The 26,610-nt window shown below is 52.5% G+C and overlaps 6 protein-coding genes across 6 annotated transcripts; 2 read left to right on the top strand and 4 right to left on the bottom strand.

Moving 5' to 3' along the window:
• Positions 1-1,375: 1,375 nt before the first annotated feature.
• On the bottom strand, positions 1,376-3,762 carry B0T23DRAFT_324979 (uncharacterized protein; the record flags this gene model as incomplete). The annotated part of the gene is made up of 2 exons (XM_062835473.1): positions 1,376-2,262; positions 2,364-3,762. The coding sequence occupies 2 exons, from the start codon at positions 3,760-3,762 to the stop codon at positions 1,376-1,378; spliced, it is 2,286 nt and encodes a 761-aa protein (XP_062689213.1).
• Positions 3,763-5,989: 2,227 nt separating this feature from the next.
• Positions 5,990-10,737, bottom strand: B0T23DRAFT_230785 (DNA methyltransferase Dim-2). The gene is made up of 2 exons (XM_062833881.1): positions 7,828-10,737; positions 5,990-7,763 (listed from the first exon to the last, which is right to left on the bottom strand). Exons 1-2 carry the CDS (start codon positions 10,528-10,530, stop codon positions 6,099-6,101), a joined length of 4,368 nt encoding a protein of 1,455 aa, XP_062689212.1. The 5' UTR covers positions 10,531-10,737; the 3' UTR covers positions 5,990-6,098.
• A 1,046-nt stretch (positions 10,738-11,783) lies between these two features.
• On the bottom strand, positions 11,784-14,951 carry B0T23DRAFT_407577 (uncharacterized protein; the record flags this gene model as incomplete). The annotated part of the gene is made up of 2 exons (XM_062839204.1): positions 11,784-14,774; positions 14,871-14,951. The coding sequence occupies 2 exons, from the start codon at positions 14,949-14,951 to the stop codon at positions 11,784-11,786; spliced, it is 3,072 nt and encodes a 1,023-aa protein (XP_062689211.1).
• A 335-nt stretch (positions 14,952-15,286) lies between these two features.
• Positions 15,287-18,197, top strand: B0T23DRAFT_230761 (acyl-CoA N-acyltransferase). Its single transcript, XM_062833880.1, has 3 exons — positions 15,287-16,915; positions 16,984-18,099; positions 18,163-18,197. The coding sequence occupies exons 1-2, from the start codon at positions 15,593-15,595 to the stop codon at positions 17,761-17,763; spliced, it is 2,103 nt and encodes a 700-aa protein (XP_062689210.1). The 5' UTR covers positions 15,287-15,592; the 3' UTR covers positions 17,764-18,099; positions 18,163-18,197.
• Positions 18,198-20,740: 2,543 nt separating this feature from the next.
• B0T23DRAFT_230619 (uncharacterized protein) lies at positions 20,741-21,745 on the top strand. Its single transcript, XM_062833878.1, has one exon. It carries the CDS (start codon positions 21,214-21,216, stop codon positions 21,589-21,591), a length of 378 nt encoding a protein of 125 aa, XP_062689209.1. The 5' UTR covers positions 20,741-21,213; the 3' UTR covers positions 21,592-21,745.
• A 1,893-nt stretch (positions 21,746-23,638) lies between these two features.
• B0T23DRAFT_230712 (putative phosphoglyceromutase) lies at positions 23,639-25,789 on the bottom strand. The gene is made up of 3 exons (XM_062833879.1): positions 25,527-25,789; positions 25,071-25,423; positions 23,639-24,994 (listed from the first exon to the last, which is right to left on the bottom strand). Exons 1-3 carry the CDS (start codon positions 25,552-25,554, stop codon positions 23,816-23,818), a joined length of 1,560 nt encoding a protein of 519 aa, XP_062689208.1. The 5' UTR covers positions 25,555-25,789; the 3' UTR covers positions 23,639-23,815.
• Positions 25,790-26,610: the final 821 nt, after the last annotated feature.

Here is a 26,610-nt window from a genome sequence, read left to right as displayed (position 1 = left end):
AGGAGAACAAACGATCGATTGGGGGGGATTGAAGACTGAATTGAGATGAAACGACAGGCGGATGCATTGGTTGAGATGGCTGGGAGATGTTGATCGGTTGGTTGTCAAAATGGAAGGAGGCGAGGGCGGTGTCTGTTTATACCAACTACATCTACTTGCACTTAGTCTTTTTTTTCTCTTATCTTTTTTTTCTCTTATTTTTATTTTCTTGCTTAAACAAACTTACATATACATACAGATGTACCATACCATATCATACCATACCATACATAGAGATACCTAACTAACCTACCACATAGCTACTTAGTCTGGGGCTGACTCGTTGGACGAAGGAGGCGGAAAGGGAAAAAAGAGATGAGGAGAATGGGAGGGAAGGAGGGAGAAAGCAGCTGCCGGGTAGTCATGTTCAGTTCGTCGTCTTGTTATTCTTCTTTTTATCCCTCACACTTGTACACTTCACTTCTACGTTACCTATTATTGTTATTTTGAGCAAGGCCCGCCTCACTACTTTTGTACCTTTTTTTTTTTTTTTTTTTTTTTTTTACCTACCTACCTACATATAGGTACTTATCACCTCTTTACATTATCGTCATCACTTTTTTTTTTCTTCCGAGTCTCTATAGAAAGTCAAAGATACCATTTAGTTTTTCTTTCTCGTATTTGGTTGATACATGTACATGCATGGAATTGTGTATTGAACTTTGGTGGAGGGAGTGACGCGCAGAGAGAGAGAGGGGGAGGGCAAGGGTCAGTGATGAAAGAGTAGACTAGGAGCCGGAAAAAGAAAGTGCAAGGTGGGAAAAAAGGGGGGATAAAGAGAGATATTAAGAGAAGGAGAAAAGAGAGAAATCAAGAGAAAAGCGATGAATAAATGGGTATCACTACATCACTACATCCAGCAGCAAGATTGCCTGGAGATACTTCTACCGAGTGAACTGAGATACATGAACCCGATAATCGGTATCAGCTATTGAACTGGCTGATAAGTGCAACACAAAATGAAAGAAAACAAAAGTAACGAGATAACCTCAAAACGAAAAAAAAAAAAAAAAGACTAAAATTGCAAATGCTAGAATAAAAATAAAAGACTATTTCCTCCCCAATGGTATCAAACCCTTTTTGTTTCCCCCCATCCGCTTCCAAATTCCAAACAACTTAAAACCCCAGGCGTATGTATAGATAGGTATTTACAAAAGAAATTTCCTTCTTCTTCTTCTTCTTCTTCTTCTTCTTCTTTTTCCAACAACACACAAACTGGTTTTTCAAAATCCATCATCCATCATCCGTGGGCCAGCCCCCCCTCTTATATCATATTCCAGTCCATTCCCCAGTAAAGCTCCTCTCCCCCTTACCCTTGCATTGTGCATTGGTTGGCTTACGCAGCAACAGCAGCAGCAGCAGTATCAACCGCCGGCCCATCCACCGTCTTCGTTGCCGTGACCGTCTGCGTCTCCGTAACAGTCGCCGTCTCATTATGAATCAATGTATCCGTCACCCTAACCGTCGAAACCTCCTTTTTTGTTTCAGTAACCGTTTCCTTTGTTGTTATTGTTGCGGTTGCAGTTTCGGTAACCGTCTGGACCACCACCTTTGCTTCTTGCGTCTGCGTAGCTGTCGCTGTTTCAGTCACTGTCACCGACACAACAGAGACTGTGACTGCACTTTGACTGGCAGAAACAGCAGCACTACTTTGCTCGGCAGAAACAGAAACAGACACAGAAGTACTGGCAGAAACAGCGGCCAACTTGACATTCCCATTCCCATTCCCATATACATTCAACTCGTTCTTGTGGCCGGGGGAGTACTGGTACTGAGGGGGTTTGAACAGGCGGTCGACTGTTGCCCAGTATTGTGCTTCTGATGCTTGTTGTTGGGGGTCGAGAGAAATAGTAGAAGTGGGAGCGGCGGTGACTTTGGCGGCTGCTTTGATGAGGCCGTTGCCGGCAACAATGCCCGTGGGAGCAGAAGGGGCGGAAGGGGCGGAAGGAGCAGAGGGAACAGAGGGAACTTGGATGGATTGAGTGGGAGCTTCAAAGGCATCGTAAGAGAGCAAATCGGTCACGGTGCCGGTGACGGGGATGATTACGAGCGGGTCGTCGTCGGTGGTGCTGCTGGAAGACGCGGCGCTGCTTTCGGCGCTGCTGGTAATGATGGGTGCGATGGTGGTGGTGGTGGTGGTGGTGGTGGTGATGCTGCTGCTGGTAATGTCGCTGGTGGTGGTCACGGGAGCAGGAGCTGAAGATGGGGCTGAGAGTGAAGAGCCTTTGAATGTATAAATACTTTGGTTAGGAAATGTCGTGGAATGAGAGTAGAAGGTGGTATAGCGGAGAAAGGGGAGTGGTAATGGTAGGAGGGGGGCTTACTACTACTAATGGTCGAAGAGACGCTGGCGGTCGACGAAAGGATGCTGCTCGAGGAGACTAAAGGCATACTAATGACGGAGCTGAAGCTCAAGGTAGGCTCGGAGCTGCTGACGGAAGAAAAAGAGGAAGAGGAAGATGAAGTCGTAGCTACAGATGACACAGCCGGATGCGCCGAGCTAGGATCTATGGTGAAAGTGATCGGGTAGGTGTTGCCGCCATCCGTAACAGTAGCAGTCACCGTGATGAGTGTCTTGCTGCTGTCAGTGGTAGTCGTAAGAGGCAAGCTCGTCAAGGAGGACGAAGTGACCGAAGCGGACGAAGAAACGGGAGGCTGGACCGCAATAACACTCGATGAAGACGTAATTGCAGAGCTCGTCGTAGGCGGCACGGGGGCAATGGCCGATGAAGCTGCAGCAGAAGTAGTGATAGCGCTCGACGATAAAGGTACTCCTCCAGGAGGAGGAGGCTCAACAACGGTAACAGTCACCGTCACCGGACCGACGCTCTGCGTAGCAGAACTGCTCTCAGATCCATAAGGAGGAGGCACCGTCATGGTCGTCGTACCGGCAGATTGCGTAACCACCACTGTCTGTGTGACTTCTACCTCTCCTCCTCCTCCTGCTCCACTACTACTACTTCCTCCGATGGGAGCAGCACTAGACCCCAAAACCTTTGCCGCCACATCCGGCTCGTAGCAATCAATCACCACACCTTGGACGGTGGTCATGGGCATGACGAAGCACTTCTTGCCACTGCCGCACTGAGCCACGTTGAACTTGCCCTGGGCGTTGCAGTAGGCACGACCACCCTGCACACAAGCGGCCTGGCCGGGTGTGCAGGTGGTGTCCTTGGTGAGACTGGAGAACTGCTCGTTGTAGCGGCGGGCGTCGGCGAGGTTCTTGGCGTAGATCTCGGGGGAGACGGTGGTGGTGGCGGAGGGGAGGGCGCCGGTCACGGCCGTGGGGAGGTCGTTCAGGATGTTGCTGCTGGTGACGGCGGGTTCGTTTGGTTGTTGAGTGTTCGAAGCCGCGGCGGATGATGATGTTGCTGCCGCTGACGATGAGCTAGCGGAACCTGATACCGTCACAAACACTCCCCCAGGCGCGCCTGCGACACCACTACTGCTAGCCACCGCCGCCCCCGTCGTTGATGTTGAAGACTTTCCAAAGTCACTCGGAAAGTCCGTTGTAACTCCAATAAATCCTGGTATTGTGTAAGATACCACAATCGTCGTCGATCCACCGTCGCCCTCTGCTAATGTTGTTGTCGTCGTCCCATCCTCATCATGCCTTTTCTGCCACGCCGCCTGCCTCCGTGCCTCACGACTCCTGAGAGGACCAGCCTCAGCAGCAGTTGTCAAAAGGCCGACAAGACCCAGTATTGTTGTGGCAGGTCGCATTTCGTTGGTGGTTGTTGGTGTTGTTGTGACGCTCGAGTGAGTATATATGCGTGTATGGGTGTAACCGATGGTCTGAGACCCGGAGTACCCGTGGAAGGTTTTTGAGAAAGGAGAAAAATTGAATTGAACCCCAAATTTGCTTGTTTATCCTCCGTTGAATCAAATTATGGTGTAAAAGTGAGAGAATCGAATTGATCGACACCGACCAGTCGGATAGAACTAAGATCCCCCTTCGGTTGTTCCTGAAGGCGTAAGGCGGGCGAAGGACGGATGATCTCGAGGAAGCGGTGGTAAACTTGAGGAAAGGAGATCAATCGCTTTCTTTGTGTTACTACTCCCCTTTGCCAACGGGATCCAATATGATTTGTGATGTGTGTGTTGGGCGGTTAAATTCCCAAACAATATGGAAGTCGAATGTATGGGGACAACAGAAGTAAACGCTTGTATAGTGAAAACAGACGCCGATGATGAGTAATGACGAGTGAAGGAAAGGAGATAACTGATAGAGAAAAAAAAAGATGATCAAGTTCCAGAAACCAAAAGTCAGAACCAGAGAATGATGGAAACACACAGACCAAAGAAAATATGGGGAGAGAAGAGGGAGAAGAAGAAGAGAGAGAAATTTCAAAACAGAGAAGATATCATGAGCCAGTCCCTAGCCCAACTCCAAGCCGCCCCAAAGGTGCCTCTTCTTCGTTGGGCTAGCTAGCTAGCTAGCTAGCTCCAGAAAAAAACCACATGGTCCTCGATGCAAGATGCGATGACAGGTAATGTCGCGTTACGAAACCCACGCACCATTCCTCTTTCGAGAAAGCCGCCGCCCTATGAGAATCTCTCCAGGCCCCCAGTCTTGATTGTCCTTTGGATCGGGTTGCCCAGAGAATTGGGCATGGATGTAGGCATGGTAAGAGACGCTGCGCAGCATCTTGAAATCACTGGATAGCCGGCGGCCAACTTTCTCGACCAGCCAAGCATCGTGATTAATTATCCGGTATATGCCATGGATATGGACATGGGGAGGGGGGAAAGCGTAGTACCGCATGGAAGAAAAAACGCCTAGACTTTTTCGTTCGACTGGCCCAGTCACTGTGAGTCGTCGTTGGTCGTCTTTGGAGTCAATACTGTACACTAGGTGAATATCCACTTGCTCGGCATATCGATCCAGGCACACAGCTTGGCCGTGGGGAGATAGTATGCCCCCTCCTCACTGGATGCCCTGCTAACAAAGACGTCGCCCTCGTTCCTCGTCAGACAGGTTCTCCGCGCATATGATTCGTATCGAGTCAGCTCTTAGTGTCCATGTTGGGCGCTTCATGGCCAAGCGTTCTTTGTCTTCGACTAGGGGGATCAGCAAGTGACTGGTGGTCGTTCACCGTCACTCAATGGGTATGAAAAAGAAGAAAATCATCAACCAACGAAGTCCCCTTGTCTCTCTCCTCCCCCTTTGTTTCCCAAAATAAGCTTTCTCTCGCATTTCACGAAGCTCATTGGTTGAACCAGCTTGGAACCGCCAAAACGGGTTCCAGCCGCCCGCGATTCAGGGCCAATCATTCTCGGCTGACGGGGGTGTTCCTGAGGCTCTTTTTGGAATCGAGGACAAAACCCCTGCATTGGGGTTGGGCGGATGCGGATGCGGATGTAACATCAGCACTTTTGCTTGCTTGCTTTGCTTTTGCCATGAGCTTGCAGTGCTTGCCGCTCACCGGACGGACACCCGCTCTTGCAGGCCTGTGTGGCGGCGCTTGTTGAGGAAGATTTGAGGATTTTCCACAGCACAGGATTTTTCAACCTCCTCTCGGCGCATATTTTGTAGACTTGATGTTGGCGCAAAAGGCTTATCTATGGTTATATACAAGACCGGCAACCATCTGGATGAGATGATAAATCCGTGATGCATCCTTCGCCTTCTTTCCTTTGCTGTTTTCCCCCTTCCAAGTCGTAATGATGCTGAAGGTTATCCAACCAAGACGTGAACCATTCCCGATGTGCGAACCGGCGCCAGCAATAGATTGAGTTTTTGTACGGTTTCGCCCAAGACCCCCATCTGAATGAATGCTTGCCATCCAGCAGCGCCCATGCCAAACATCTACTGGAATAATGCTGTAAAATTATGCACATCCAATTGAACTGTTTATATTGTTTCTCTTCAAACCGTGCACATGCTCTCCCTCACACTCTTATCCCATACCTCTACTCATCCACGATATGCTGATTCCCTGCTCCTCTGTCCGCACTCATCCACGCCTCCCAAACAAAAAACACTCGCAACAGCAACAGCAGAACCGTCAAGCCACCCACGACTCCCACGGTCCCGGACATGACACTACCTCGTCGCACTACAACTTGACAATCGTCATGCCGTTGACCGTCATCGTTTCCGGTTCCGCGTATTCTTCCTCTTCGTCCTCCTCCGAATACTGATCCTCATGGCCACTGTGGTAGTCACCATCGAACCCCTCCTTATCGTACGTCTCAGAGTAGGACTCGGCGTCTGATTCGGGCTCCTCTGGCGCCGGAGCTTCGTAGGTTGTGGCCTTACTGGCCTTGGATAATGGGGAGGCGGTTGGGTTCCTGGATGCTTGTCTGGATGACCTCCTGGATGCTGGTGAAGCCACCGTGACTTCCACCTTCTGCACCTTACTAGGTCGCATTCCCTCCTCATCAACAGCAGGTGAACTTCTTTTTCTCATCACCTCCATCATCTCCACGTCGTCGTTATCGTCATCCTCCAACCCTGCTGCATTCGCTGACCCATCGCCGGCGGCCGAAGAGGTCGAAAGTACCGTTGCGGGCGTGGTACTCCTCGATCTTTCGCTCTTCGAGTCGTCGAGGTCAACCGCAGTATGAACAGGCGATCTCGACGGCCTCGTAGATTCCGTCGTGCCGACACTCGGCTCTTCCATAACCGGTACCGTAACACCAACAGCAGCAGCAGCAGTAGTAGTAGTAGTAGCAGTAGCAGTAGCCGTAGCGACGGCAGCGCTCTCGTCATACAACGTCCCCAGCCATGCCTCCCGGAACTTCAATCCAATAGCCAACGCCATATGCCTAGACACCGAATTGCCAACCAGCTTCCACTGGTCTGTCGTCCGTCCCACCAACACCTCCTCATCGAGATACCCTTGCGCCCGACGCATTTCCTGCACCGTATACGGCCGGTCTTCATCCCAGTGCAACCCAGGTCCCATGCGCGCATCACTGGGATTAGAAGTAGTTGTGACGGTAGGGAACAAGGTCTTGGGATTGAGCCTTTTCCAGCCCACGGATGCGTCGCTTGTACGGGTCTTGCCTTCACTAGGGAACAAATCCCTGTCGCTCTTGCTCATTACTCCGTTCCCGTTGTTCCAGGCCTTGATGAAGTTCATGCCATATGGGTGGGTGGGAATGCAGGCATACTGGGCACGAATGTAGGGCGTGATTCCCGACGCCAACCGATGATCCGGGAACGGGACACAGGCGTCCGGCTTGCCGTCCCCGATTTTGGGTAGGTCGGCGGTGCCTTCGCCGGCGCTGACGAACTTGAAAGCGGTGGGGATGAAGCTTCTTTGAACATATGATTCCCCATTGCAGAGAAAACCGATATTGCGGTTCTTGACTCTGTAATGGGAGTGAGATGGTAGCGGCGGGTCCGGAAGAGGGAGACCGGGAGCCGCAAAGTACAAGAACACGCGCTCACGGCTTTGGGGGGCACCGTGAGCCCAAGCGTCTCCGAGGATCAGCTGGGCCTGATAGCCCATGCCAACAAGTGCGCAAAACAGCTGTGAAAGGACATCTTGCTTCCGGTTTACAAACGTCTGCACAATTCCCGAGACATTTTCGAGGACGCCGTACTTGGGTCGGTAAAAATCGACAAAGGAGGCGAACGAGGCCACCAGGGATTGGTTCTTGACTTGGTTGAGAACCTTTTTGTCCTGGGTAAGCAGTGAGAACCCGGGGCACGGGCTACCGGCGGCAATGAAGTCGACTTCACCGGGCCTGGGCACATTGTCGGAGAATTTACCCTAATAAGTGTTAGTCAGGATGGCTTATACTAGTCAAGTTCTTTCGGAACGAGAGGGGACATACCTCCAGGGCAAGGCGGAGGAGGTCGTCCACAGAGCCAAGAAAAGGGTGAGTCTTGTTCGGATCCGGGGTATTGGCCATGTAGGTATGGATGGCCTTGTCCCAGATATCGTTGGCCCAGCGCATCTCAACAACGCCGCCCTCTTCCAGGCCTCGTCCAAAGTTACCACCGCCGCAGTATAGATCCATTCCCCTCAACTTTGGCTTGTCAAGATTCCCCAAGGGGTTGAATCCTTGACGCAAAGTGGGTGGGAATGTGTCAAGAGGAACGCATTTCCCGTGATCTTGCCTATGGGTGATGAAGAAGATGTTCCCCGTCCCTCCTCTGTCGTATGGACTTGGGATTCGCTCGCCCGGGCGAAAGCATCTTACAACGCACTTGCCTACGATTCTCTCGGCTCGAACATCCACCAAATCTTCGGTATAGACCAACTCGTTGGCTGGCGCATCTTGACGATCGACCTTTCGTCGTCGCAACAGCTTTCTGAGCCGTACGAATGCCGTCTCTTTCTCCCCTTGCGTAAAGTATTCAACGACTTCATAGGGATCGGAAAACCTGTCAGACGGAGAAAGCGTCGCGAGAACCGTATCTCCAGGCTTATAGGGAGTTGTGGGCGGTTTCGGAGGCTGATTATGGTAGCAAGTCAAATGATCTTTCTGCAATGTAATCCAACGCCGTTGCTCGCTCTCATATAATTGCCTCACGAAAAAATCTCCCTTGCTATTTTCCGGAGTGCCGAACCAGTCCACCGGGTGGACCGCAAGCACTTCGTTGCCCTTGACTCGGGCGTGATGGCCTTCCTGGCACGTGCAATGGTTGGAAAGGAAGAGTTCGTTGCGCCACTTGTATTTCATGGCACAGCACGGCGTGTCTTCTGGTCGATAAAACCAGATGACGTCGAAACTCTTTGAACTAAGGCCACGGCCACTCTTGGTCTTGGCAGTATGTACTCTTTGAACAAGGCCAAACCACCTGTGATCATCCGTGTCCGTTGGTTTCCATTTGGTGTCCGTGTTTGAACTGTCATCTCGGGGTGTTGAAATGACATCCCCGACCTTGATCTTGTTGACGAGTTCCTGGCTTAAATATTTGACGTGGGCTGCATGCAGTGGTTGGGTGCTCGGTCTTGCTTTCGCTTTAGGCTTCACGCCCCCGTTCGTCAAAGGCGGTGGGTTGTTTTCTGACGGAGGAAGATCCGAGGATATGATGGATACGATATCCGATTCAATGGGTGTGGCCTCTAGCACTTGCACTGGCAAGGACCGAAGTGGTGTCGGCAAACTTTCTGTCGCGGTATCATTCTTGATATCGTCCTTGGTGTTGGCCTTGGTGTCATTTTTGGTTTCTATCTTGAGACGCTTTGCGAGCTTGACTACCTTTTCTTTTTCCGCGTCCTCGCCTGCCAGACACAACACCTTTCCAAGAATCATGTGACCAAAGCACTCCTTGATGTAGGGAGTGACGATGGTAGCCGCAACAGTTCGATCGCCTTCGGTGACCACCGGCCCTGGAGGAACCTCCTGTCTGAAATACTGACCCGGCTTCACGATCATGAGTTCCCGGAAAAGGCGGTCTCCCGCTGCCCTCTTGGCGCCTGCCACGCCATTGATCTCCTTCCAGATGTACCCGATGTTGGCGGCGACCGAAGTCCGGAAATCATCACTAGGATGCTGAGCCCGCCAGTTCTGGAAAGCCTTTGACTTCCCATGAGCCTTGGAAGCCCATTGGATGAATTCGCTTTTAAAGCAGCCAAGGGTGACCTCGCGCTTCCTTTCCACCATGCGGGTGCAATAGTCAACCACATGCTTTCCAAGATCTGCGATCCATAGAAATGGTTGGTAATATCTTTGGTATTCGTATGCGGGCTTTTTAAGCAAGTAGTATATCTCTTTCTTGGCGTTGAGCTTAGATCGAACCCAGATCTGGCCGTTGACGCTGTGCAGAGACGAACCGTAGTTGCCAACAGGCAGCTCAAGCACTTGCATGCCCGTGACGTAGTGCTTGGTATTGCCATATTTCAGCACTCCGTCAAAGTAATACTTGTCGTGCAGCACCTTGGTCGCTACAAGCTGGATTGGTCGCATTTCTTGAGGGTGGTAAGCATAGTTTACGTAGAAGTTGAAGTCGTGTAGCTCGAATTCGATGTAATCTTCTTTATTCTTCCCAGCAGCTTTCGCGGCTTTCAGGAGATCCTCAACAGCGACGCGCTCAGCTGTTGACTGTGGAGGCGGTACGAGATTATCGTTTTCATCGATTCTTTGAAATGTCGACCTTGGGTTTATCAGGGTCGATACTGGTAGGTCGACCGTAATGTGCTTACTACGCTGGACCACAAAGTCATCGTCTGGGCTCTCATCTGAAAATCCATCAGGGAGATCCGCCTCGTCTTCGGACTCGGGCGCGGGCGTGGGGTCAACGCCATTTAGACCGGATTCGGTTTGGAGTTGCTGCTCGAGCTCGAGTTGAAGTTGAAGTTGAAGTTGAGGGTCGTCGGGGCTTGGGGTGATGGTCGTCGCCGCCGCTATGGGCTCGAGGCACTCATCTTTGGCTGCCGGGAGTGGTTGATGGTGAACGTAGTCACCCTCTTTAGCCAAACCCTGGCTGAGAACGGACGCGAACATGTCCAAGTAGTCTTCTTGAAAGCCCATGGTTTCGGCAGGTACGTCGATGAACATGCCCCCGTGGCCGTGATCTGGCGAATCCATGGCTTGGCTGATAACGAACTAGCGCTTAGTGCTACTCGAAGCCAAGGACAAAGTTGAGGTCAAGGGTGGACCTATGACAAGAATAAAGACAGCCGGCTGGAGAGGAGGTATTCAGGGATGTCTTGGCCCAGACATTTGGTGACTTGTTGTGATATTGGATTTTTCGAATTATTTAAGGTTCCAGTGAGGTGAGTTGGTGGTGACGATAAGGTGAGAAAATTGTGATAAATTCGAGCAAACCCCGTTTATTGATGAAAAGTAACAGATCGTGTATGAGCAACGCCGGTTTGTAAAAGGGTATAGAATAAAGGGACAATAAGAAGAATCTTTTTGTTCGTATCGTTTGCAGTCTAATATGTGCGAGTTGGTGTTGCGATGTGATACGTAAAAACAGTGGTGCTCAGATATCCATCGATGTTCAGATATTTTGGTTGTCGCGTGGGCGTAAAAGCGAGTGGCCTCGAGAAGGAGAGTGACGGCGGTAAAAGGAGGAGCAGCAAACCAGCCGCAAACAACGACGAACTCGAATCGGATGGAATTTTTTTTTATTTCTTTTTTTTTTATTTCCTTTTTTTTGTTCCCCTCCCTTGTCCACCAAATCCCTCTCTTCCTTCCTGTTGCGGACTGCGGGTTTGCGTGCCCAAGACTGAGTGGGAGACTGAGTGGCTCCTCGTTCGGCTGGGATGTGCAGCGAACGGAACTTCCTCGTGAGGAACGCGTCCCGCGACTGTGGGTTCTTTGTCAACGGTTGTGACGAGGGTTAGCAGCGACAACCACACAGCTGCCAAGTAAAATCAATTGCCCAATCAAAAAACCCGCGTCCCTGCCGTTTGCGGATACTTCAACCACCACATGAACAGGACCCACCAAAGACCGGCGAAGACCCACTTATCTCCGGTTTGTTGCACCGGTGCGCCCGGAACCCAGACCGGAACTCAGGCCGACATGTCATAATCAACGCTCCACGGTTCCAAGAACAGTCCATTACCATAAGCAATCTGTATCTTTCCAAGGCGCTGCATCAATGCAAGTTATTCAGCCCAAATTTACTAAACACCAATAAAAACACCCTGCCAGACTGGGTATTCCAAAGTGCTCCTTGCTCGCTCGCTTGCTATCTAGGTAGGGTATCTTGGTCCCAGCGTACTGTGTATCCGCCTGACTCAATTAGAGTTGGGAGCAATTCCATCGTCGTTTATTCTCCGCAGTCAAGTCCATCTTCTCGGCTTCAAAATTCAGCCATGCCTGTTTCTTTAGGGTTCTGTGTGCCCCCCAGAAGCTCCTTGCCTAACTCTTCTAACAATTCGGGATGGCTTATTGAGCCAAGTATCAGTATGTAGCTGTGTGTTGAGCCAACGCGCAGCAACGACGGCATCTGTACCCTTCACGTCTCCGTCCGTTCTCTTTGCCGGGATGTGCCAAGTGCAGCCTTGTGTCTGCCTGAGTGCTTCGAGCTTTTGCCTCGTTCTGACCAGCATGGTTTGTAGCGAATCATTGACTGGCAGATGAGGCCACATCTCCATAAAATATGCAAACGTCTGCATCAGGACCTTATACTCGGTTTCGCCCGGCTCCCTTGCATTCTCCAAAATACGAGGGTCTAGCCAGGAGTCGACCACCCAGTTTACCAAGCTCAACATCAGTTGGGCGTTGCCCAGACATCCTAGAGCTTGCATATACCGGAATATATGAGGCGCCGTCAGCGTGTACTGTAACGTAGGGAGCTCGAAACATGCTGATGCGCTGCCGTTGGATGGGACCGAAATGGGCCTGACCATCTCTTTGAAAGTGGCATGGAGCTTTTGAGCAGCGAGCCGAATCACTGGCACCATTCTCAAATCTCCGTACTTCTCGGTTGGTGTTGCTGTAGCCATCGCTTTCCTCGTTTCAAATGCCAGTGCAACCGTCGACTTTCGTACCATGAGACTCAGTAGGTCGAAGATGGTGGTATCCAAGCCTTTTGCGAATACCGTCTGCCGATATGCTTTCATAAACACCTTGAGCGTATGCAAGTGTGGATGTGTTGTTCCTTCACCCTCTCTCACAATGTATTTGTCGGTGGCCAAAGCTCGGAGGATCGTGTACCACGGCCGCTTGTCCTGGTGGGCAGCCCTTGCGTTCCCCTGTTGGTACAGTTTGGTGATTTTGATAGCCAGTGGGATATGGTTATGGGAGAACGACTGAGGGTCCGGGTCTGGGTAATTGGAGTGCGTTTTGCACAACAGCTTGATCCACGCATCGAAGACGCGAACGGGGAGGGTATTTAGCTGCTCGACATCCTCGGACCACCCAACCAAAGCTTGTCTCGCAATCGCGCTGTACCCGCCGTCCAGGATGTATTGTAACCCGGCCTCTATTGAGTTGGTGTTTCGAAGTAGAAGCTCGAGGAGACGGTCGTTTGGTCGGATATTGCGCTCCCGCATTTGTCGATACAAGTCATCAGGAGACGGGGGAGTAAGTCTCGAGATCTCATAGGCGCTGAGGTTACCGTCATGAACTGGAAAAACATAATGTCGCGAGTCACCCGGTAGCAGCGGACTATCTGGGGGCACTTGCTCTGCAAACAGCTTTTCCAACATGGCAGCATACACACCGGCAGTAGGCTGGAGGTTGGGTCGAGGAGGTCTCTGAAACTCCGTCCAGGCCTCCCTAACGTTGCGCGTGGCCTCGATGGCTGTAACCCACGTGGCGTAGACAAACATGTTGGGACTGCTCCATTTAGGTGGTCCGTCAGTCCTGGTCATGATCGTGCGCTGTCGGCCGGGCAGTGAACCACCCAGCTTGGTCAACGCCTCATCAATGGGCTGAGAGGGGTATCCGTTTTCAACCATCATGATTCCTGCTTTAGCACTCCTGCTCAGATCTTCTTCACGATCGCGTTGCTCGTCCACTCCATCCCACGACAAACGGTATGGTGGCCAGGTCTTTGCAGACCGAATCATGGCCTTTTCCTCTGCTGGTGTTTTCTTCATCCCCAGCAACACCCTTCTTATGGAGCGGTAGCCGTTCTGGGTAATCAGCAAGTGAGGTCTCATTCTAACAGACGCGGCGAGAAGGACCTTCTGGGCTTCCCAGTTGTAACGGATGTGCTTGTAAGGAGCGATGGGCGTCCTCCTGTCAAGCGCACACAGAGCGCTGTTAAAGATCCGACATCTTATTCTCTGCCATCTCACTGGGTCATCACCTTCGACATCAACGTGGCAGGTCTCCAGGTATGTCGCAACGAGATGGGCAACCGAGATCAGAGCAGCAGGCCATATGGCCGCGCAATGCCACATGAGTCGATACATCATAATCTTGAAGACGTCAGATCGAAATTCTGGGCCAACACGTTGCTGTTCAGGTTTTTGTCTCGGTTCCAGGTAGTGTCGGGAGATATACTCAAAGATGGCGGCGAGGCTCTCCGCTTGGAATATCCTTTTATCGCGTCCAAGAACCATGTTCATGAGAAAATATGGCTTGAAGGTATCACGAGAGACGAGGCGCTGGACGATTTCGTCTCCAGTTTTTCCTTCTAAAATCCATGACCACTCTTCGAGATCGCTGGTGCTGTATCCCTTCATTGCAAGACGCTTTATGCGCCTTGCCCATTCTTGCTCTGTTTCGAGGTAGCTTGGAAGTCCTCTAAGGTGGTAGAAGGAGACTCGAGACTTGCGCCAGTGCGCTACACGCTGCTTGAACATGAACTGTGCCAGACAACCGGGCAATCGAGGAGACTTATTGCTGGCAAGAGCACGGAGAACACACCACTTTTCGAGTGGATATTTGCGAGCTCTGCGCCTGATGAACATGGCCAGCGTCTTGGTAGGCGAAAACGGCGTGAACTTCTTCTCAAAGGGCAATTGAACCCCAGGAACCGGAGGCTCATCTTGAAGTCGTCTTTCACGGCGACTCAATCCCCCGCGTGTCGCATGCCACAGTACCACAGACGGATCGGCCGAGGTGGTGGAAGCGGCGACAGACGGAGTGGGTTTGGCCGGAGCCCAAGCATGAGGTACTCTCTCGCGACGGCTCGATTCCTCTTGAGCCGCAGCTCGCTCTAGCACAGGGAACAGATCGGCCGAAATGGTGGCCGTGGTGGAGGCGTCGAGAGATGGAGCGGGTCTGGCCGGAGCCGCAGAGCCGGTGGGGAGGACATTTTCGGCTTCGGCGCCGGCGCCAGCAAGAGCGGCAGCGGTTGACTGTCTCCGGAAACTACCATCCGGTATCGAAGAAGAGGAGCAAACGGACGACCAAGCGGGAAGCTGCTGCAGTTCAACAACATGGGACATCAGTCAGCGCTCGTGGCCGGCGACAAGGTACCCAAGAGTGAGAGAGTCATGAGGGTTCCACATATTTACCTGGCAGCACCTCGGTGTTGTCGCGAGTCGTCGGCCTGTTGCTTGCACACCTCTTAGGGCGGAACCTTTAGTACCAGACATTGATGTAGGCAGCCAACCATTCTGAAAGGACGGCAGGCTGGCGATGGATTGGAGGGCCTTGCATTGGCGATTTCCAACAGCGTTCGTTTCCTGGCGGTTTTGGGGGGAAATCTGGCTGTTCCCCGAATTCTTTGGCGAGCAGGCGGCGCTCCTGTTGTCCAGATAGGTATTTCCCATTTCATTCGGAACCTGGGCTGCACTAGCGGATGCTACCCCTCATTCCCGTCCCCCCCTGGTTGTGTGCAGGGGCAGCAGGCGGTTGCCGACCTATGTAGTTATCGATAAGACCAAGCACCTACCTCTAGGCCTGCCTGTGTAGTACGGGAAGGGAACCTCTCAGCTGAAATGGACGACGGGAGGTCTGTGCTCCTTCACGTTCACAGTTACTGACATATCGACGGAAAGGGGGTTTGGCGCTGGACCAAGTTCAAGTACAGGTACTTCTGTAGCCTGTGTGTTGATGAGGGATGCTGGGTACTCGATACCGTGTCCTTGGTCAGCCTCCCCCAGTTTCGCCAATGGACACAGCCGCGAGATTGCATTGACCGTTCGTCATCGCAACACTTCCCAATTGCACCAAGTAGTCATCCACGTCACGACAAAGAGGTATCCGCCGTCCTTCTGCGCCGCGCATCCACAGAATGGCCTCTCTCAAGCGAAAACGACACCGAGGCGGAACCGATTCAGGTACGAGCTCGTCTGAGGCTGCGGCGGCGGCGGGTGGTGTTGGCGCCGCTACCGCTGCTCCATTGGCTTCAGGTTCCCCTGTAACCAGGGCGCGCCGAGCGACACGCCAGACATCGACCGCCCCACTCCCCGTGCTTCCCGACCCGGAACCACCCCGACGGCGCCGACGCCGGGACAGCACTGGCACTGGCCTTGCCACTGACCGGCAGTCTCCCACGTCACCACCACCACCACCACCACCACTGCCGGCCCACCGCGACAAGGAAAACATACCGATGCAGTCCAACTCGCATCATGGACATGCTCCACTCATCAAGACTCGTCTGACGCGCCACACCGGCTTTGACTTTGACCCGCCATCATCCGTGCCCACGCCGCCCAGTTCCCACTCGTCGTCCAATTCTTCCCATTCCGGTCCCCGTGCAATCACACCCGCCCGATCAATCACCATCAAGACCTCAACATCAACAGCCCATCAATCACCCCTCGCACATCCGCACCAGGCGCCGACTGCGTCTCCTCTACGTGCTCCTGCCCCGACTCCGACTACGAAAATCCTCCCAGGCCCTCTCGCCGGAGGACAGGCACGACACGACTCGACAACTCATGGCCATGGCCGCTCCGCTGCGGCGCCGGTGGTGCTTCCACACCAAAGTATAGTCGGGCAAAACAAGACCATCTCCATGGCACCCTCAGTACCACCACCGCCACAACATCAACAACAACAACAACAACAACAAACACATCGCTCACCCATTGCGAGGCCTGGCCCGAGTGGCGGCAAATCAGACAGACCCGAGCGGGCACCTGGCGAGCGGCCAGACCGAAACATCGACAAGGTCGTGTTGGGTGACATATGCTTCCGGGCATGGTACCCTTCCTACTACGGAAAGGAGGTTCTCGGTGAAGGCCCGCCTAGTGTTGGCACGACCATTGCCAATGGGACAAACCCTTCGAATCAGGCGGCACATGGACACCAACCCCACCACCAGCCGCCTATGCTCGACCGCCTTTACGTGTGCCCGTGTTGTTTCAAGTACTCCAAGGAGCTGGTTGCCTGGAGGAGACATGTCTGCTTGTGTGAGGCTCGGGGCCACATTCCCGGAACCAAGGTCTATGTGCACCCAAAAGGGCGGCGGACAGTTCTCGTGCCGACAGGGCCGGCTCCAAAGCCTGGAAGAGGTAAACGTGGAAGTATCGGGCAGAAGATGGTCGAGGAGGTGATCCAGGATGAAGGGGAATGGAGTATTTGGAAGGTCGATGGGGCAGAGGACATGGTAAGCACCGCTCCCATAGCCAATCTTATGAGGCATCATCATGTGAGGTTGCTGATATCTTTTAACAGCTCTTCTGCCAAAACCTTTCCCTATTTGCAAAACTTTTCCTGGATAACAAGTCGGTGTTTTTCGATGTTAGCGGCTTCCACTACTTCCTGCTTGTCTTCACTCCGCCTGATCCCCCCACGGACCCGGACTCAGACGTGACCGAGGTCGTCAAGCCTCGTGGTCAAGTTGTCGGTTTCTTCTCCAAAGAGAAGATGTCATGGGATAACAACAACCTCGCATGTATCCTCATCTTCCCGCCTTGGCAGCGCAAAGGTCTGGGTGCGCTCCTCATGGGTGTCTCATACGAGATATCTCGACGTGAGGGGATTATTGGCGGGCCCGAAAAGCCCATCTCGGAACTCGGCAAAAAGGGGTACAAGCGCTTTTGGGCCGGCGAAATAGCCCGTTGGCTCCTCAGTTTGGAGCCGACAGGCACGACACCAGGCGAGGAAACGGTTGTCGACATTGAAGATTGCAGCAAAGCAACGTGGATAGCCCCCGATGATTGCTTAGCGGTGCTAAGAGAGATGGATGTTGCCGAAGACGCGGGTAGGGGTCCTCCTAAGCCCAAGATACACGAACCGAGCGAGGAAGAAATGGGCACCATCCCTACGGAAGCACCAGCACCACCACCAGCAGCAGCAGTAGTAGAGGAGGATGTGCCGCGGGTTCGAATTACACTGGAAGCTGTGCACAACTGGGTGACTCGGAACCGCATTAGCTTGGAAAGGACCTGCGACCCGGCGGGCTTCATTGACGATTTCGTCATGGAGGAGCCTTCTTCCGAGGAAGAGGGATGAAAAACCTTACAAACCAAGTGACTGCCAGTACTGTCTAGCTGAATACTAGGCGTCCGCGGCAGCTCTGTTTGTATAACACCATTTCAGCAGGAGACGGATGGCCTGCAAATCCCATGCGGAAAACAAAACAAACCCTGCTCACTCGGCTTCCTGCTGGACGATTATCTAGGTTGAGCATTGTGTTCTGGGTAAGAAGCCATTGGCCCAATTTCCAATATACTTTACGGCTGCACTCTCAATGGTCGAAGTCTTGGTGACAGCGGCGGAGTCCCAGGCGAGGAAAGGATTACTTTACCAGAACGACATTTGACTATATTTATCCGTTTGTACCAGCGAGTGAGTTTACTTTCGGATCTTCACCACAAAAGGACCTCGTTAATCTGACAAACCACCAACCAGTACGAACCACTTGCTCCCAGGAACCACAGCAACGGCTTCAGCAAGTTTGCTGCTCAGTTCATTGATGGACACTGCGATGTATTCATCATAGTCGGTCGGTGCATGGTACCGACAACCTCAGGAGATACAATGCGCTGCTCAAAGGACGAGCGCCAAGCGACGAGGATCTAGTATGACACATCCCGCGCACAACTAGGACATTTCAGGGGTGAAGCGCCATGCTTTCAGAAAAGGCATTGTGCAGAAGGAGGGGGCGCATCTCTACGTCCTATCATTAGCACACTGCTTCACGTGTGCTCTTGGTTTCTAGGGATCGGCTACCGAGGACGAGAAGAGAGAGAGAGAGAGAGAGAAAGACCTAAAGAACGAGCCGAGGAGGCTCTGGAAGGGGTTATTGAACTAAGAACTACCACTCTACTCGCTGCGAGGAACAATATGACATGAAGACCTCTTGTTTTTTTCTCCTGTTTGCGCATAGCCCGTCATGACAACATGGCAAAACTATGGAATGATGTGCCGGGCTGTTTGAAAGTATTGTCCATTGCGATGCTCCGACTCTTCTGGCTCCCTGTATCATACACTCGACGTTATAACTCATTGTATCTTGTCGTTAAACGTTTGCGTGAGCTAGTACTAGCTCTCAGACATCGATGTCCTCTGAAGAGTTGACACATGAGGACGGTATCGTACACAACCAGGGAGAATATAAAAGGTGGTTGGTTACCAGAGTTGTGAATACAAAGACGTAGATGTGAAAAGACGACATTCTTCCAATAATACCAAAATGTTATGGGAAAATACTCATCTGCTCAATACATTGGCATAGCAAAGTATCTTGCTATCCACATTTCTTACAGGACTTTGCTTGACATGTACAATCCCTCGCAATACAATGAAGTTGTGAAAAACATGATTTCAAGTCGATATTAACGAACTCTCGAGAGATTCGATATTAACCCAGCTATAAATGCCGTTATTAACCACGCACGGCAAAACTGGTTTCATAACGGATTTCGATTCTCTCTGATGATCGTAAACCGAGTGAGAATCACTTATCAGTTGGAACTTTCCTTTTTGTTGTGTTGCGTTTGGTGATTAGTTCTTCTTATGTCTCGTGTAACAACTCCATTCTGATGTGGATGAAATACACTACATACACTACGCGAAATGGGCAAAATGCCAAAGCTCCAAAATGCACTATATTCCCCCCGTGCATTTAGCATCCGCGGAGCATCCAGTCTCATCCACTGTGCATTGCCGCGGGCGGGAGTGTACTATGTATGTAATCCACTCCACTTTTGACTGCAAAAGTCCACGCAAGTGAAAGTCATTCGGAGCTGCGCTGTGCGGTTGATGTTTGCTGTTGATATCGACATTTTACACACACATTGCCGTTTGGACATTGCCCTGCAGGGGTAACATGAAGCTCCCGCAAGTTGCAGATGTGCGGCGCGGCATATGTAAGAGTTGATGACGAGGTTGAGTACACGGCGATGTTCTGGCGCAAATCCAATGTCTATGGCTGTGGTTTGTCAAAAGGCATCCAACGAAGCTTTGAATATCTGGTGACAGCTCTTGTCTTGACACATCCTACTGCAGAGCCGGACACAAACAGCGCAAGCTCGAGTCTCAACAACACATCGAGCTATATATACCCTACGGCCTGTCGAGCTTCCTGTCGCCACCGCTTCGATTTTTGGTTATGCGCATGCATGCTTTTGTGCAAAGACACGCGACGTAAACAGTGAGGAGCGGTTTTTATCCTATTCGATCCTGTCGTCATCACTAGTGTTTTTACAGCCGATACTGGCTGCTTTCGTTTGTCCCACAGTAGCGGTGCACTATGCGAAAGTTGAGCTTCAACCAATGGCAGTTGTCCATCACAGCTTTTTTGGGTGGGGGACACGGGTTGCTTACCCCTGTCTCGAGTGAAAGGGAGCCTCAGTGTGCCTCAGATGGGCAGCAGCCCAAAAATTTTCGGCCAGGATTCGCGGCGAGCTTTGCTTGAGAACTGTCAAGGTGTGCGTGATGGCCAAAACAACAATACCAACACCAACATCAGCTGTAGATTGTTGACGGGGAGCTTCTAGCCGAAGCTTGGTCATTTTGCCCTGTTATATCATAGTTGGCAGAGAGCTGGGTATGAAATATTGAGCTTCCCAAGCCAATGAGCTGTGCCACAAGAGAAACAGCTCAGGCTGTATTCCGATTTTGCCCGAATAGCTGTCCCTGCTGTGCTCCCATCGTTTGGGGGGGATGCTGTGAGAAAAGAGCGTCAACAACAGCATCATCAGCACGAAACAGCAGGCAAAAGCGAGCAGCAAGTCGTCACAAAAAGCAGTGTACCGACAGCCCCAGGTTCTGCCCGTCTTGCCCTGCGTGCCACAGCAATTTTCCCCTTCAAAAGGCGAAGCACTGGGCAAGCTGGGTGGTCCGACCCACAGAATGGTGGGCACCAGAAAATGCCTCCGGCCTGAATTGACCAACGAGAGCCGGTGCTTGGCGGTTTGGAGCCGTTGCCCGGTCAAGCCCGAGGTTTCCTGCACTCGCTGACCACTTGTTCTTCCCGCACCGACGCACTTTTCCTCTCACCTCCTCTTTTTCTCTCACTCCCGTAGTCCAGCTGTCAACTCTCCCCTCTCCAGCTTTTTTCTCAGCCTTTCCCGACTCGTCCACCTAGTATCTCTTCGAGAGTATACCCAACCATAGACAAAATGGCCTCCACTCGTGTCCTCGCCTCTCGCCTGGCCTCCCAGATGGCTGCTTCCGCCAAGGTTGCCCGCCCTGCTGTCCGCGTTGCTCAGGTCAGCAAGCGCACCATCCAGACTGGTAAGCGGTGATTCGGATCTTGCGAGCGACTCTTCCCATCACATCACGACCGAGAACCAGCCATGAGAAAATTTTTCCCCATGTCGCTGCTGCCCGACGATCATCCATCCAAATCGCAGCGGGACATATTTCGTGACGCGGGAATTGTTGAGATTATGGGCAAAAACCAGAGTCTGACATGTTCCTCCAGGCTCCCCCCTCCAGACCCTCAAGCGCACCCAGATGACCTCCATCGTCAACGCCACCACCCGCCAGGCTTTCCAGAAGCGCGCCTACTCTTCCGAGATCGCCCAGGCCATGGTTGAGGTCTCCAAGAACCTTGGTATGGGTTCCGCTGCCATCGGTCTTACTGGTGCCGGTATTGGTATCGGTCTCGTCTTCGCCGCCCTCCTCAACGGTGTTGCCCGCAACCCCGCCCTCCGTGGCCAGCTCTTCTCCTACGCCATTCTTGGTTTCGCTTTCGTCGAGGCCATCGGTCTTTTCGACCTCATGGTTGCCCTCATGGCCAAGTTCGTAAGTAACCTAAATGCCGCATCCGCCGCAGCATGCTCATGGATGCCCAACTGCTCCCCGCGCTTGGACGGCTCTGACGTAACCTGACCTCTAGACCTAAATGCATCCAACCATGGACGGGCAATACGGCGAATCCTAGCTGGAGCCATCGCCTGTACATATGGAGAGAGCGGACGAGCCGGCTTGTACGAAAAGGTTCATGGTCATATGCGGCATTATCCACACCGCGTATCCATTGTGAGATGGGGTGAGGGAGTGCATTCGATTCGGCATAGAATTGCAGCATAGACGGAGGAAGGGGCATATAGACCTTAAAGACCGTGGAGTGACGAGCTTTGGCGATCTCTCCGTCTCGTCGGTACTGCCGGCGAACCTGTAAAATAGCCCGGAGCACTCTCACATCGCTCTCCCGGGACAGTTCCATCCACAAAAAGAAACTCTTCCATTGTCGACCAACACACGCGTTCTCCTGAATCCCTGAAACGTGAAACGTGAAATCGAGATGCATGTAATGTTTACAGTTTCCAACATCGCATCTTGGACCTGCAGGTGCGGCAGTCCTGTGACATTCCCCGCATTAGGCGCCAGAAACGCTTGTTTTGGCGCCCGATTCGAGGTATCCGAACCTCTAAATTCCGGCCCGGACCAGGAACTTGATAACGGAGATGTTCCGGGGACTCGGACGGCCGGAGTGGATGCAAAAGAGTACGGACAGACGGGGAACCGGTGATGGACGACCACGGGGCTCTCGGGCCTTTGCGGACGGCGGGCAGGGCGGGCAGGGCGGGCGGAGGCGGGCCCATCCAAGCTCCAGCCACGGGAGGTGAGCAACTTTCTTTCGGTCGGGCGGGGCTGGGCCTTCACAACCCCTCCGCTAGCCTCCGCACCATCGACGGGCGGCGAACGAATCCGAGCTCGAGCTGCCAAGTTTCCCATCCATGTGGGCTGGCCACGATCGGGGGTGTCTCCACTCCAGACTTGGGACGGAGCGGACGAGAGGTCCAGAGACGGTCCGCACTTTTGCGTCTTTCGTTTCTTCATCCGCCCGCGTGTCGACTGCGACTGCGACGTGCTTGCTGCCGTGCCCGTACATAGTGTACATAGCTCGCTAGCTTCGAGGCCAGGGTTGGGACTTGCTTGTGATGTGTGGATGAGCGAGTGAGAGTACCCACATTATCGATGGCCCACTTTCAACCTTTCGTGGACTGGTGGAGTCATTTTGGGCCGCTGGCGATGTGACGTCCGATGATGTGTTGTTGGTGTTTTTTATTAGGGACTTGTTGTTGTTAAAATGATGTCTTCATGGTTCGCGTCTCTGATGTTTCGGCATGATGTTTCAATGAGAGGCGAATGTGATGAATATGAATTGAGAAAGAAGTGACAAACACAACAGACAGCAGGATACAAAGTAATTGTCGTGAATAAACAGTTGCAATCAATGAAAGACAAATTTCAATGAGAGAAACGAAAACAACCTTCAAGTTGATGTAAGGTGGGAGTTCAATAGTCCGCAGGGGAATTCAAGTTCAAAAGGCAAAAGGTAACTTGTGTTCTTTCCCTTTTTTGAAGCAGCTCGGACGAGAAAGACCAGACGTTGTAATTAAGTTTGGCAGCTGCCATGCCAGGATTCCTTCTACTTATGCGCTTGCTCAAAGCCCCCTTCTAACATTTTTCGATAGTACACAACGAACACGGTGATGCATGCGTCAAGTTGTAATGCTTTTTCCAACTTCAGAAGACCGGTCAAGCAAGAGAGGACATTGAGCCGTCCCGTTTCTTCCTCCCTGTGGTGTAGCAGAGTGTCAACTCAACACCATGATTTGATTACCCCGCTCAACAGGTGTTACACAACAGCACTTGGGAATGGAACGACCCAAGCGGCCAGCCGGTTCAAAGGGTTGTGCATATATTGCCGTGACCTCTTTGATCCCATAAGGTGCTCGGACATGCCAATATATTGGCTGGTTGGAGAGAGTCTCGAGTGGCAAAACAGTGGACGTTGACGGTGCCAACAGCCGAAAGGGGTTTGTTTACTGCAAAGCTAGGAAACTCAGACCAACCTACCAAGCCAAGATGAACAGCGATGCGACAGCTTGCCGACACCAATCCCACCTGGAGGAAGGATGTGTTGTCGTTCATGGAATCTGGGACCAAGTACCAAAACGCAAAAGCTGCAAGCAAAGACAGAGTTACACAAGAGTAGGCGCTTCTAGGGCAACCTGCGAGCCCGAATCACCAATAACGTTGTCATTCCCGTCTATAATCTATGTTACTTATTTCGTCACGCCATCCAATCATTACAATTTCTACTTTAGGCCTTGACAAGAAGGTTCTGGCCAGTCATCTCCGCGGGCTGGGGGAGACCCATAGCCGCAAGGATTGTGGGAGCAACATCACCAAGGACACCACCCTCCTTCTTGAGGCTCCAGCCCTCAGGGGCGTTGGCCATGATGAAGGGCACCTTGTTGGTAGTGTGGGAGGTCTTGGGCTTGCCGTCAGGGAACTTCATCTCCTCAGCGTTACCGTGGTCCGAGGTGATGAAGAGGATGTAACCCTCCTTCTTGCAGCCCTCGAGAATCTTGCCAATGGCCTTGTCGGTAGCAGCGCAACCAACAATGGCAGCCTCGTAGACACCGGTGTGGCCAACCATGTCAGGAGGAGCAAAGTTGTTCATGACGAAGGGGAACTCCTGCTCACCGAGACGCTTGACGACCTGGTTAGCAACACCATCGGCGCTCATCTCAGGAGCCTTGTCGTAAGTCGCGACGCTCTTGTTGGAGGGAACGAGATCCTGGCTCTCATCACGGGTCTCGAGAGGGAACACCTTCTCGACACCACCGTTGAAGAAGAAGGTGACGTGGGCGTACTTCTCGGTCTCGGCAATGTGGACCTGCTTGACACCCTGCTTGCCGAGCCACTCGGCGAGCACGTTGTCCATTTGCTGGGGCTTAAAGGCAACATCGAAGGGATAGTCGAGCTTGTACTGGGTCATGGTGACGAGCTTGATGTTGGGGAAGGGGAAGTCGGGCAGGGGCGAGCGGTCAACACCACCCATGAGCTGAGTGATCTGGCGGACACGGTCGGAGCGGTAGTTGAAGAAGAAGACGGTATCGTCCTCCTTGATGCGGCGCTCATCGCCACCAACGATGATGGGCTTGAGGAACTCGTCGTTCTCGCCCTTCTCGTAGCGCTCCTTGATCGTCTTGACGGGGTCGGTGCTCTCCTCACCCTCGCCGAGGATCATGCCCTTGAGGGCAATCTCGACACGCTCCCATCTCTTATCGCGGTCCATGGCATAGTAGCGACCGACAACAGTGGCAAGCTCACCAATGCCAATCTCCTTGATGGTGTCGAGGAGCTCCTGCATGTAGCCAGCGCCGGACTTGGGGTCGGTGTCGCGGCCATCGCCAAAGAAGTGGATGAAGACCTTGGGGACGCCAGCCTCCTTGGCAGCCTTGAGCAGGGCATAGAGATGTGTCTGCTTGGAGTGCTATGGGAAGAGAACTGTCAGCAATTGTGCAGACTACCAATAATCATCTGCTGATCCGGGGTCATTGATCACTTACAACACCGCCGTGGGAGACGAGACCGCAGAGGTGGAGACGGCCGTTGCCGTTCTTTGCCCTCTCAAAGGTGGCCTTAATGACCTCGTTCTGGCTGAGCTCTCCCTTCTTGATAGTCTGGTCGATACGGACAACGTCCTGCCAGACGACACGGCCGGCGCCAATGTTGAGATGGCCGACTTCGGAGTTGCCCATGAGACCCTCGGGGAGACCGACGGCAAGGGAGGAAGCCTCAAGCTCACTGAAACCGGTGGCGCTCTTGGACAGCTCGTCCATCACAGGGGTCTCGGCGGCGGCAATGGCATCGCCGTTCTTGGGGGACTCCTCGGAGGGAATACCCCAACCATCAATCACGACTATAGGACGATCGGATGAGCATCATGATCAACCAGGCCAGTTCCAGGTAAACTAGCATGTAACACGCGACCAGCGCGTAGTCAGGACGGCGGGCGGACGTACTCAAGCAGGCCTTGTGTTCGGGAGCCATTGTGTTGTGATCTTTTATCTCGGAATATGTAGGTGTATGTATAAGTGTCGAAGCAGGACGCTCTAAAACGACAAATCTGTAGCGCAATGGGTTTGATTAGGAACGGCGAACAGAGATGGCTGGCGAGATGGATGATGGAATTGAGGACAGAGGACTCTGATAACTAACCTTTGTACAATGGCGGGATCAATGGCAAGAGACGGACGGAGGAAAACAGGATCAGATGAGAGTAAGACCACTCGGTGCCCAGGGTGTTGAGAGATTTTGTTGGTGGGGTTACAAACTTTCGTAATCGAGCAATTGGCATCAGGCACTCGATCATTCGGTTGACTATTTCTGGATGTGTCTGCCGATTGTCCGCTGTGTGAGCTTTCCCTCAGGTCGGGTCGGCCCCTCCATTGGCATATGGAACCCCACCTGACGTCGCTGTGGCGGGGATGGAGCTCCGACTTGCATCCCACTGTTCCCCAGCAGGTCCCCAGCAGCTCCCTAGCAGCAAGCTTCGCACTGGGGCAGGAAGGACCGACTTCGCAAGGGCCCCTAGACCCGCCCAGCAGGGCCCCCCCGCGGCCGTCAGCATGCCTGATGAAGCAATCAAGGTTGATCTCCCAGGCACGCTGCGGCCGCCGCACACGATAAGCGCAGAACCCCACCGCGCCGGACGGGAACTTTTTAAGGTTAGATTGGTTACTGGTACATTGGATTTCACACACTAAAACCCCCTCCATTTTATCATGTTATCGCCGAACAAACAAAAAAAAAAGTCAATTGGAATTCCACAATACCGCCGGTGTTAACAATTCCGGAGTCGTCGCCATTACGTACACTGTGTTAGTTTGTTAGACTCGGCTTACAACAGAGCTCCTCCAAGCTTCCACAACCGTAACCACGTCAACCACTAACTGCCACCACAACGACAACAACAATAACAACCAACGACGTCGACGACGACAACCATCGCGATCACTGCGGTACATATCGATCCAACATATCTCACCAGCCATCACATCAATCACCACCACCACCACCATAGCCAACACCACCACTCATTCAACC

This window comes from Neurospora hispaniola (genome assembly GCF_033458365.1).
Source record: "Neurospora hispaniola strain FGSC 10403 chromosome Unknown B0T23scaffold_8, whole genome shotgun sequence".
Taxonomy (NCBI): domain Eukaryota; kingdom Fungi; phylum Ascomycota; class Sordariomycetes; order Sordariales; family Sordariaceae; genus Neurospora; species Neurospora hispaniola.
This window is presented reverse-complemented; position numbering and strand designations above follow the sequence as displayed.